Source organism: Dromiciops gliroides, chromosome 3 (assembly GCF_019393635.1).
Source record: "Dromiciops gliroides isolate mDroGli1 chromosome 3, mDroGli1.pri, whole genome shotgun sequence".
Classification (NCBI taxonomy): Eukaryota; Metazoa; Chordata; class Mammalia; order Microbiotheria; family Microbiotheriidae; genus Dromiciops; species Dromiciops gliroides.
In genome coordinates this window covers 192,926,661-192,939,908 of record NC_057863.1, presented here as the reverse complement: position 1 = coordinate 192,939,908, position 13,248 = coordinate 192,926,661, and the positions used below count along the sequence as shown (strand labels likewise).

The 13,248-nt window shown below is 34.6% G+C and overlaps 1 protein-coding gene across 4 annotated transcripts in view; it reads left to right on the top strand.

The window, feature by feature from the left end:
* Positions 1–13,248, top strand: part of ROBO1 (roundabout guidance receptor 1) — a 976,778-nt gene that overhangs the window by 814,196 nt on the left and 149,334 nt on the right. For all 4 annotated transcript variants that reach the window (XM_043996229.1, XM_043996232.1, XM_043996230.1 and 1 more), the window contains one exon: positions 12,044–12,164. In XM_043996229.1, coding sequence (XP_043852164.1) covers positions 12,044–12,164 — 121 coding nt within the window. The remainder of the gene's footprint in view (positions 1–12,043; positions 12,165–13,248) is intronic.

Sequence of the window (13,248 nt, the reverse complement as noted above, 5' to 3'; positions counted from 1 at the left end):
TTGATAGAGATGGTAAAAGCTAATTGGTTAGCATCATTCAATTCCATTGGCTGGTATGATTTGAAAGTTGTCTACATTAAAATGACCTGTAGAGATGACTTCAGGGAAAAGATCAGATCACTCAAGTTCTCCAGGAGAAAAATTGATCTCTGTGTCCCCCAAGAAATCCATTATTAATAATTTTCTCACATCTTCCTTACGCCAAGCCTGGTACCCTATCCACTGTGCCACCTCACTTCCCCATGTAATTTTAGCACCATTTAAATCCAAAGCTTTCTAGTAATGTTAACATCATCTAAATCCCAATATTTCTAAATATGATGCCTTGGGTCATGCTTCTACTATCTCATGTTAGTTAAAGGTCAGCAAAGTGAAGAAAACTTTCTTAAGTTGTTGTTATGGTTATGGTTGTTCCTACTGGACCACTGCTGGGTTAGAGGAATGGGATTATTACTTTGAAAATATATATATATATTTTTTATTATTTAGCTTTACTGGAAAGTGAAAAAACATCCCTGAGACCTTTAGCATTCACTCCTAAGGAAAAGGCCTTTGGGATGCAGTTGGTCATTTCTGTTACTTATATGTCATAAGATGAGAGAAGTTCCATGAGAGGCATTTTGATTGTTTGCTCAAAATCTGAAGAGACTTTAGGTTCAAAGCATTATACTTAATGAAGTTCAAAGATGCCAGCTGATTTTGCATCCTATACACTGGTGTTAGAACAAAGGACCCATAGTAATATTATCACCTTTTGTCAGAACTCTCACTATGATTTGTCCATCTTAGGTAACGCTGTACAGCATGGCTCCTGGATTTTTGAGCTATCTGAGCCCATCTGCCATGACAGGGCAATGATCCAGATTCATCTCTATGCAAATTACTTAATAATATTGTAGTAGTTTCATAGTTAGGAGTCAGTGTTACCGGAGTAAATCCAGGAGTCTTTAACTAACACACACACACACTTCTTATATTTATATGTATGTGTGTGTGTGTGTGTGTGTGTGTGTGTGTGTGTATTTAAAAGGAGGAGAAAAATGAGGAAGAAGTTACTCAGGAATTCACTTTCTCAGTATCTTTTTGGTACTATGTACAGGTGTCAGTATATATGAACACTCTCCAAGGGTTCTTTCTTTAACTTTTATAGATTACCAGGCTATTAATTCATTATTACAAGTTTGTTTTTTGTTGTTGTTTTTTAGAGTATTTGTAATTAAAACCACAGGGTTTTCGTTTAAAAATCTATTTAAAGGATTAATGTAACTTTAATATATGGCAGTTTGATAGTTAACAGTTTGGAATCAGCTTTGAGGTTCTTAATATAATTAGTGGTTTCTCTTTTGGTCTATTGGATTCAAGACACATTAGGTTAATGTAATGAAAAACAGACGATATTTTGTGTAGCTGTTCTACCTAATTAGAAACAGTCATTTTAGAATGCTAACCTGAGAGGTGTATGGATAATATTGTGGTGGTAATGCTTGAAAAAATTCCTTCGTAACAGATACTGCACATTATGTGATTAGCTTTAGGGTAGAGAAATGAAGACATACCAGATGAGTTCAATTCAAGTTCATCTTTGTGATTTTAAGCATTGATTACAGAGTAGACTGTATACACCTCAGTACAACCAGACTAAAAGCTTATTTAATTTACTGCCTTAAGGAAACATGCTTCTTACTGTGTATGCAAAGGTAATAAGAATTATATTTATATATTCAGGAGGGGGGATAATCCCATTTTTTTGTAGCTTATTGACTCAAAGTAGAGATGTGAATCAAGCTCCCTTGCTTTAGCTACATACCTCTATTTCTGAATACCTGCCCCTGCTGTATTATCTTGTTGCTCAATGTGCCATACAGAAAAAAGATAAAGCCTTCAGGAGAGAGGGTTTCCTGCTACTTTGGAGAAGTTCTTAGAGAGTACTCTTTGGCTTTAATGTAGAAGTTTTTATTACCTTTAATTATAAGTAGGAATGTTATTGTTCTGTAAGTATTTTAGATACCTGATACCTTCAAAAATTTTTTTTCTTTCTATAGCATTCTTAAACTAGTGGATATTATTTTCTGATAAATTCTTACGTCTTCTGTATAACATAGCTATACATGAAAAGCTTGAAAATAAACTTAGCTCCCCCAAAACATATACCAGTTATAAACTTGCCTTATGAAATGTGGAAAATGCCATTGAACTCTTCCATTCTATTTATACTGAACTCGGAGACAGAACCTGACTGAGATGAGAGCTTTTCTAGGTATTGAAGGTTGCTTGTTACAGTGCTAAGAAACTGGGCCAAAGCCAAGTATAAGACCTCTGTTGTGGAGGTACCCTTAGAGACTAGGCTAAAGGCTGTGCAGTCTCAATTCTAATCTTCTCTTGGCACCAAAGCCTAAAGATGTCAGTGTTTTGTGGTTGACTACAAAGAGAAGGTGGACCAATGTGACCAAGATCAAGAGATACCCTATAAGTCAGAAAGAAACTGCAGACTAGATCTTGCACCCTATATCCTGTCTGTCTTCCAGTCCTAGACTTGTGCTGTAGACATATGTACCCTCTTACTCCATGACCAGCCAGCCAACTTTGTCCAGGACTAACATTATGGGGGAAAGCTTCTAAAAGTACAACTAGGGTAGAACTCTCATCATTCCTTACCAGGTATATAGTGAAAAACAGCCTGGACCTAGCCATCCCTTCAGAAAATATAAAAGGAAATTGAGTGGCCTAGTCCCAGAATCCTAATCCAAGAACTGAAGTTTAATCCCAGGTATCATCCAAAATCCTTGCTATAATGAAGAACAGAAGAACACTACTACAAGATATAAATGTGGTGGGTAAAAAGAATCACAACATAAAGTCCCCACGGAAGGAAATAACTGAAATAATCAGCACTATAAAAAGGAATTCATATGGTAGTTGGCAGAAATGAGCTGAAACAAAAGATAAAAAGTGAAATTACAGTACTTGGAAAGAAAATAAAACAGTTTAAAATAAAAATAGACTGATTCAAATATAAAGCAATAAAGCAATACAAATATTAGAACAAATTGAAGACTGAAAAAATGGAAAATTAGAGCAATTAAGATATCTACTCTCAAAAATAAATGACCTGAGGGGCAGTTAGGTGGCGCAGTGGATAGAGCACTGGCCCTGGATTCAGGAGTACCTGAGTTCAAATCTAGCCTCAGACTAGTTGTGTGACCCTGGGCAAGTCCCTTAACCCCAATTGTCTTACCCCCCCCCCCAAAAAAAAATGACCTGAAAAACAGATGAGTACAGACATTGGTGAAAACCATGGCTTGAACAAGAAATCAGGATACCATATTTCAAAAAAGTTACAAAAATTTTGCAGAGCTATAAGAACTAGTATATAAAGTGAAAATACCATTATTTCCAAGAAACCCCAAATTGAAAATACTGAGAAATACCATAACCAAAATCTAAATTTTCCAGGTTAAAAAAAGAACATTTAGGAGTTGGTAACAGTCAGAATCACCTAAAACTGTGCAGCTACTATTTTAAAGGAAAGAAAATAGAGGTAGGTCTTGATTAGCACAAAGGTCATATTGTTGAATTTACAATGTTTGAAGTTATTGGAAAACATGTAGTGAATTATTTTTTATTAGTTTATCAACATAATATATAAAGGGTAGGAAAATATATCTGATTCAATTTTATTACAAAGCAATAGCAATAGCGAGTAAAATGTAAACAATTGAAAATATTGAATACCATACCTAATATCGAGTACCAGACTAAGTTTACACTGGTGAGATGATGAAAATGTCATTATTTTCATTTAAAATATTTTAGCAGTGTATACTGAACTGCCTTCTCTTTAAATCTTCACTGGTAAGTCAAGAGAGATTTATCCAGATCACAGCAGATTTGCATGCTCCCATCAACATTTGGGTCTTCCATGTACTTTTGCTTCATAACATCTACAGCTCAAATGGTATCTTAAAATTATTTGAAAGTGGGGGTCAGCTAAGTGGCACAGCGGATAAAGCACCAGCCCTGGATTCTGGAGGTCCTGAGTTCAAATCCAGTCTCAGACACTTGACATTTACTAGCTATGTGACCTTGGGCAAGTCACTTAACCCTCATTGCCCCACCCTACCCCCCAAATTTGAAAGTAAACTACTTCATTTGCACATTATCTTTTTGTTGCACATCATCATCTTTAAACACTCATTTCCAGACATCATCATTTTCTAGTTCACCAAGACAAAGCTTTCTTCCTGTATTTGTTATTTCTTCTATAACAGTCTGCTTTTGAAAAGGAAAATGTTTAAAATTATTTGTATAATATGTCAAAATGCACTTCCATCCTATAGACATATTGCTTATAGTTATTTGTTGCCAAGAACAGTGAATATTTTTGATTACATATTTGATGTTTTAATTTTTCCAGAATCCAATTAAGGAAATTGCATCATTGCATGAAGTTTTAGCAATTGCCTGGTTTTTTTTTAGGCATTAAGTTTTTTCCTTAGGCATTAGACCTTAAATGTTGCACTCGTTGCTTGGTCCATGGATAACATATTATATTGGTGGCAAAAAAAAAAAATACTTTTAGCTTCTGACACAATGAATCAAGTATAATTGAATGACCAGCTTTTGAAAGCAGCTTTAACCAACCATGCTTTGGGGGGGGGGGGGCAGGCAATGAGGGTTAAGTGACTTGCCCAGGGTCACATAGCTAGTAAGTCTCAAGTGTCTGAAGCCGAATTTGAACTCAGGTATTCCTGAATTCAGGGCCAGTGCTTTATCCACTGCTCCACCTAACTGCCCCTGATGTGTACGATTTTGCTGTTCAACCAGGTATATTGTAATTAGAATTAATCACATTGTCTTGAATGTCGGAATAAACTAGATGTCAGTACATTTTCTTAAAGCTTAAACATTTTGTCTTTTTACCACCAGGATAATGTTAATTGAAAAAGTGTTAATACAGTAAAGTACTTAATATTTATATTTGTCCACTATATAGCTTTTTTTCTCATACTTTTATAATTTGCAAAACTCAGCTGTAGGAAGAGGCAAAAATATTTTTTCCATTTTGTTTATATAGTGTTATTATCACCATTATAATTTTTACATGGGTGTTGGTTTTCTTTCCTTTGTATGAAAAATAGTAATTATTTGGAGGGAGTGGTTTAAGGGCAGAACAATTGACTTCGTAGACACTGAAATTTTCATAGGACTTGACATAAATTGGGCACTGTTTTTCGTGTATTTATATTCTGGAGAACTATAATGTTGTGTTGTTTCTATTTTGTTTATTCAAAAGAAAAGAATTCTATATTCTCTAAGCTTTTGAGATTTGGGAGTAGAATTACAGTTTGGGGATACATATGTCCAAGTCCAGCTATTGACATGAGGCCAAAATCAGTTTGAGTTTCTGGGAAACAAGAACATTTTCTTCTTTGGCTTTTTGTTTGTTTGTTTCTAACACTTAACTTTATCTTGTCACTTTACTCTGTGTCACCTTTTTGCTTCTATAACCCCTTCAATTTAGGGATGTTAATTCAGACCCCAGGACCATTTATTTATTACAATCTATAATAAAGTGCCAAACAATTACTACCACTTAGTATTAGAGTATATTGGGATTTTAAAATTAAACTCATTCTATTGAAAGGAATTCCTGTTTCCCTCACCTTCCAGTTATATTATAAACTCCTTGAGGGCAGGAATTCTGCTTTACTTCGTTTGTATTCCCAGGACCTAATACTGTATCTGACACATATTTGCGGTTCAGTTGTTTTTTTAATCATGTCCAACTCTTTGTCACTCCATTTTGGATTTTCTTGGCAAAGATACTGGAGTAGTTTGACATTTTCTTCCCCAGCTCATTTTCCAGATGAGGAAACTGAAGCAAACAGGATTAAGCAACTTGCCCAGGGACACATGGTTATTGAGTATCTGAGGCCACATTTGAACTCAGGTCATTCTGACTCCAGGCCTGGTTCTCTATCCACTAAGCCACCTAGCTGCATGGCCTGACACATAACAGATACTTACAAATGGTTTTTTTGACAGTTTGAGCTAATAGCTTTTTTTCCCTGAACAAAATTGATCGTCAAGTTTCTTATATTCATAGCAAATAAGGATTTATTATGCTCCATATATTCAGATTTGGAGACCAAATGGAGCAGTGTCCTCATTTTATATATGAGGAAACTGATATGTACTACATAGAGAATAAGTGATCTGTCCAAGCCTATACAGGATTTAAGTTAGCATAGCCTGGATTCAAACTATTCAAGACAAAAGACCACAAAACTATCAAAAATCAATTCATAAAATTGTGAGGAACAATCTACCCAAAGAAGATATGAGGAAATATTCCCACCTGCTCTTTTTCGGAGGTGAGCAGTTCCTAGGTGTGGAACATTACATAAAGTGTGAGATCTTTTCCAATGTGTTGATTTGATTTTCCTGAATTTCTTTCTAATCTTCCTCAATTTACTTGTTTAAAAGAATTATGTTAATGGCTCTGTGGTAGGGACAAGAAGGAGTAATAATGGGAAAGTCTAGGCAATATACAAACAAAAGATTATCAATATTTATTTCAAAAAATGTTATAATCTTGCATTATACCTTTTCCCCCAAAATATCTTGGACCTTTAAAGTGAAATGTGAAGAATCAGAACATTGAAATCCATTTTTCTCCAAAGTACATCTTGTACTTACCATCCTCTATGTGTTTCCCATGTTAAGAATGTCCTTTAGTTACCTTTTGTCCTTTTGAACTCCTGTGTATAGCTTTAAAGAAAAAGAAATCATCCCTCCTCCAGGAATACCTTCATAAGCATCTCATCCATAATAACCTTCCCACTTAATTCACTTTCCCATCTCTCACTTGAGATAACACTGTTTGCAAACCCAATGTCCTTATCATATGTTATTTCACATTATAATTCTGTGTATATTTCTTATCTTCTCTACTCTACTCGTGAGCTGCTTGAAGAAATTCCAAAACAAGGGTTAAGGCAGTATTCTACAAATTCATTATGTCAAACTCCCATAACAAGAGAACTCTTGTGTTTTGGGTATCTCTAGCTAACTAATATTTCTTTATTAGTGTTGTCATTTTTTATGTTTTTATGTATCAATTGATCTAACATCACTGGTAATACCTGGAAGAAACAGGTCAGTCACAAGAATGAACAAGGTAATGAAAGAGTGATGTCAGATTCCCTATAGAATATAGAACCAGCATTAACCACAGATATCTGTGTAAATATTAATTTATTTTGCAATCTTGTAGTCATGCTTCTTAATAGTGAGCAGCAAATCTTCAAAATAAAACAAAATAAAAAAATATATTATTTCTACGGAATATAGGCTGAGGAGGAAGGATCTACTGTCCTTATAGAGGGAACCCATTCCTGAGTGCAGATGAGATAGCTAATAATAGCATTTATTAAAAAAAAACTTTAAAATTTGCAAAGCACATTATAAATACTTCATTTTATCCTCACAACAACCCTAGTTTTTCTAATAATAAACTAACTTCATTCCCAGAATAAAATCAACCTAGGCATAGTATATTTTGTTGTTTTTCAGTCATTTCAGTCATGTCCAACAGACCCTGTTTGTGGTTTTCTTGGCAAAAATACTGGAATGGTTTCCTTCTCCAGCTCATTTTACAAATGAAGATACTGTGGCAAATGGGGTTAAGTGACTTGCTCAGGCTCACACAGCTAGTAAGTGTCTGAGTCTGGATTTGAACTAGGGTCTTTTTGATTCCAGGCCCAGTGCTCTGTCTACTGCACTACCCAGCAGCCTCATGGTAGATAATATTTTGTTATCTTGTGGGGGCCTCTTTGCTAATAATCTATTTAAAACTTGTATTTCTATATTTATTATGGATATTGTTCTGATTTTCTTTCTCTGCTTTACATATCTAAGACCATTTTTCTTATTGGGTAGTGATATTACATTCATATACCCGTGAGGAGGATTTTTTTTATATGACTAATATATCTTTGTATCTCCTCTCCCTTTTAAAAATGTCATGCTCTTCCCTTATGTTTTCCTGTTGTAGTGTATGTAGTGCTGTATCAAATTCTGTGCATGATACCTTTCTTTTATAGCCTTATCATTTAGCACAGTGCTTGGCATGTAGTAGATAATGAATGTTTATTAATGTATATTCTAACCTTCTCTAACCAATTCAGATTAAAATGAGATTCTAGTGATATCTGCTCTTCTCTTTAACTCTCTTTATAATCTTTTCCTTGCATACCAGGATTATGTGAGAGAATGAGTTGTCTCCTTCCTTCTTTCTTCCTTTCTATATTCTATTGTATCCCTTTTTCTTTCTTTTAAAATCATCAAAACATAAAGATTTTTTACCCTTAGGGCCTCTGTTTCATTAAACACCCTCTTAGGCATAGACCAACATCTTACACCTTATGTTAAAATAAGGTCAAAATGGATACACGATTTAGACATAAGAGGTGATATCATAGATAAATTAGGAGAGAAAGGAATAGTCTACCTATCAAATCTTTGGAAAGGAAAACAGTTTATGACCAAACAAGAGATAGAGTATATTATAAAATGCAAAATGGATGATTTTGATTAAATTAAATTTAAAAATTTTTGTACAAACAGAAGCAATGCATCCAAAATTAGAAGGGAGGCAGAAAGCTGGGAAACAATTTTTGTGGCCAGTACTTCTGATAAAGGCCTCATCTCCAAAATATATAGCGAACTAAATCAAATTTATAAGAATCCAAGTCATTCCCCAATTGAGAAATGGTCAAAGGATTTGAACAGGCAGTTTTCTGATGAAGAAACCAAAGCTATCCCCATATGAAAAAATGCTCTGTCACTATTGATTAGAGAGATGCAAATTAAAACAACTCTGAGGTACCACCTGACACCTATCAGATTGGCTAAAATGACAAAAAAGGAAAATAATAAATGTTGGAGAAGCTGTGGGAAAATTGGAACACTAATGCATTGTTGGTGGAGCTGTGAACTGATTCAACCATTCTGGAGAGCAATGTGGAATTATGCCCAAAGGACAATAAAGCTGTGCATACCCTTTGACCCAGCAATACCACTTTTAGGTCTTTTTCCCAAAGAAATCATGGAAAGGGGAAAGGGACCCACATGTACAAAAATATTTATAGCTGCTCTTTACATGGTGGCAAGGAATTGGAAGTTGAAGGGATGCCCATCAATTGGGGAATGGCTAGACAAGTTGTGGTATATGAATACAATGGAATACGATTGTGCTGTAAGAAATGATGAGCAGGAGGAGTTCAGAGAAACCTGGAGGGCCTTGCTTGGGCTGATGATGAATGAGATGAGCAGAACCAGAACAACATTGGACACAGTATCATCAACACTGAGTGTTGATCTACTGTGATGGACGATATTCTTCTCACCAATGCAACAGTACAGAAGAATTCCAGGGAACTCAAGATAGAAGAGGATCTCCAAATCCAAGGGAAAAAAAAAAGAACTGTGGAGTATAGATGCTGAATGAACCAAACAAAACCAAACTTTTGTTTTTGGTGCTGTTGTTTTTTCTATTTTGAGGTTTTTCATCATTGCTCTGATTTTTCTCTTATAACATGACTAATGCAGAAATAGGATTAATGTTATTATGCGTATATATATATAACCTATATCAGATTACCTGATGTCTAGGGGAGGAGGGAGGGAGGGAGAAAAATCTGAAATTGGAAAGCTTGTATAAACAAAAGTTGAGAACTATCTTTACATGTAACAGAAAAATAAATTAATTAATTTTTAAAAAGAGTGAACATTTTCTTCTCTCCCCATAATGCTTTAAAAATTATATAATACCTTTTTTAATTGTTTAAATATATTTACAGTTTTATGTTTTTTCTTGTCTCCTCTGTTTGAATTTTAGATTTTTTACTTAACACTGGTCTCATCAGACATTTGTGGAAATCTCTTTTAATAAAGATACATCTTCCCCCTTATTCTTAGTTTTGCTTATTAAGCTAGTCTTTATTATAGGAGTATATCCGTTGCCTTTTAGAATATTTTATTACAAGCTTTCCTAGTAGAGTAGTGATAGATGCCATATCCTATATGATATTCACTGTAGCCCTTTCGTACTTGAATTCTTCCAATATTTTTCTTTGACATTGAAATTCTGTATTTTGTCAATGATATTATTGAAGTTTTTAATTTGTAGTTTCTTTCAAGTGGTAAAAAAGTAGTTTCTTTATATTTCTACCTTATCCTCTGATTCTAATATGTCTGGGCAGTTTTATTCATGATTTCTTGAAATATGGCATTCAGAGTCTTTATTTGGTCATGGCTTTCATGTAGTTAAATGTTTCATAGATTTTTTTTTCTCTTTTGGTATTCTTTCTAATTCAGTTTATTTTTATATGAGATTATTTATATTTTATTTTATTACAAAAATCTTTTGATTTTTATTTTCATATTTCCTGCTTTCTTATATAGTCATTCACTTCTCTTTGGCCCATTCTAATTTTCAGGTTGTCTGTAACTTGGGTAAGGATTGATATATTTTATTTATTTGTTCCTTTACAGCTCCGTATTTCTTTTCCATTTCTGTTCTCAGGAGTTATCATTTGATCCAAGTTTTTTGTTTTGTTTTGTTTTGTTTTTTTTAAAGCCAAACTTAAGGGGCAACTAGGTGGTGCAGTGGATAAAGCACCGGCCCTGGATTCAGGAGGACCTGAGTTCAAATTCGGCCTCAGACACTTGACACTTACTAGCTGTGTGACCCTGGGCAAGTCACTTAACCCTCATTGCCCCACAAAAAAAAATAAAAAATATAATCATCATAATAAAAAGGGGCAGCTAGGTAGCGCAGTGGATAGAGCACTGGCCCTGGAGTCAGGAGGACCTGAGTTCAAATCCGACCTCCGACACTTGCCAACTTACTAGCTGTGTGACCCTGGGCAAGTCACTTAACCCCAATTGCCTCACCAAAAAAAAAAAAAAAAAGAAAGAAAAAGAAAAAAAAAAGCCAAACTTAAAAAAAAAATCTTCATTTTTTTCAAGAATTCTAGAAGAGTTTGTTGCCAGCCTGTGTTTTTGTTTAAGATTTTGCTTATAAGTATTATGGAATTATTTCCTTCATCTGGATTCATATCTTGGGCATCCCAAGCTAAATAATATTTCGTTAATAGTAGTGTCTTTTTTTGCTTTACTCCCAGCTTTACTTCTTGAATTGGAACTTTGTGTTAAGGCCATGATCTCTACACTTCTGAAGGGAATGTAAGGCCTTATTTGGTGCTGATATTTCTTTTCGTGGGGCTTGCTGCTACTTTTTCTATGTATTGAATGCTACATTCTTCAAAGATCTCTAAAGTAGACTCAAGGCAGGGAGTTATCTCCTTTATACACCAAATGGTCTGATCACTGACCTCCCAATCCAAGTTTTATAAGTTTTCAACCCTGATTCAGGGTCTGGGCACCACAAATGCAGGCTTACCCCTGCTTCATTTTCCCTCATGGTTCAAGGTTACTCAACTACAAATCCTACCTATTCCTCTCTCCTTCCTTAACCCTTCTCTCAATTACCTAGCCAGCCCTGATCTGTGAATCTGTGGTCCTGTTCCAGGACCAAAGAGACAAAACTTTCCCTTTTCCATATACCCAGGTATAAAGTCATAGGCCTCAGTTTTATTCCTCTTCACTACTCAACCCTATTCCAGGACTAATCGTAACAAATTACCTGATGCATATAGCCCTGGCCTGGGTTATAAGGCTCCAAGACCCTGACCAATTATAGAGTAGCTCCAGTGGAGAAAGCTCGACACTGGGCTTTCTTGTTTGTAGCCCTTCTGAAATTCCCACAGGCCTTTATTGCTCTGTGTGTTGACCTGAAATAAGCTTTCTGATCACCAGTTGATAGGATATGATATTCTTCTAATGTCTTCAAAGTCATTGTTGGAGAAAGTGTGCTGCTTCTTCTTGCTCCACCCCCTCTTTTAAGGTTTCTTCCATTATCTGTTTTTAACTTTGCCTCTTTTGCTTATGGACTAAAGTACTTTTTTTTTCCTTCCAGATCCGAGGAGGGAAGCTCATGATTACATATACACGAAAGAGTGATGCTGGCAAATATGTTTGTGTTGGAACAAATATGGTGGGAGAAAGAGAGAGTGAAGTAGCAGAGCTAACTGTTTTAGGTAAAGAACTTTTTGTATAATCTAAATGTCTTTTTTGCCCAAATATTATAATCTTCTTTTAGGTTTATAAGAATGAGTGAATTGCATCCCAAAGATGTTCTCCAACAGTTTCTCATATAGTTTGAAATCCCAATGGTAGATAGCATAGTCAAATCTATTTATATCAATTATAGTCAGTGTCACCACATCAAAACTATTAATAGTTGCCTTATTAGAAATAGTAATATAGGCATTCCCAATAATGAGTAACAGTATAAAAGAAAAATGACTTAATAGTTTACTTAGTTTATCTAGTATATTAATTTTGTACAAAATAGAATATATGATTTAAATTAATAGGACATTTAAATATGCCTTTAAATATTACTTGGTAATCTATCTGAAAATGACTAAGAAACATGAATTAAATGACAAAGACTTCTAATTGTTTGAGATAGCTGTCACTGAGCCTGTTTATTGTCATTTAAGAATCTTTTAGCTCTCTGATTTTCACCAATTTCTAGAAACAAAATTAGAATTAGTTTGTTATATGCTTTATTTTTCTTACAACACTATCATTTCCCAGAACCGTTCTTCAAGCTTCAAGCCAGTAGAATCCTCCCTTATTACAAAGAAGGTACAATTAAGACAAAACAAATCAGCACATTGGTAATTTCTGAGAGAATATCTGAGTTCTGAACTTTATCATCTGATTTCTCAACATACAATAAATTAGACCCAACAAATTCATTTTGGTGGATAAGTTTATGAAAACATTAGAGGCATGTACACTTATAGCAAAGAGAAGTGAAAGCTGACATAATGATGGGATTGAGGGAATGGTTGCAAAGAGCCATTTAGTATAGGGTCTAATAGCCCTTTATGCCTCAAGAGTTCTTCAAAACAGCACTGTATTATGATATGATACAATTGATGTTGCTAACAATAATAATGATAATAATAATCTGGATTTATATAATGCTTTGATAGTTTGCAAAAATATTAACATGCTTCAATTGAAGCTCAGAACAGTCCTTTTGCAGAAGAGGAAACTGGGTCTCAGAGAAATTAAATGAGCTGCCTAAGTTAAAAAAATTAGTAAATG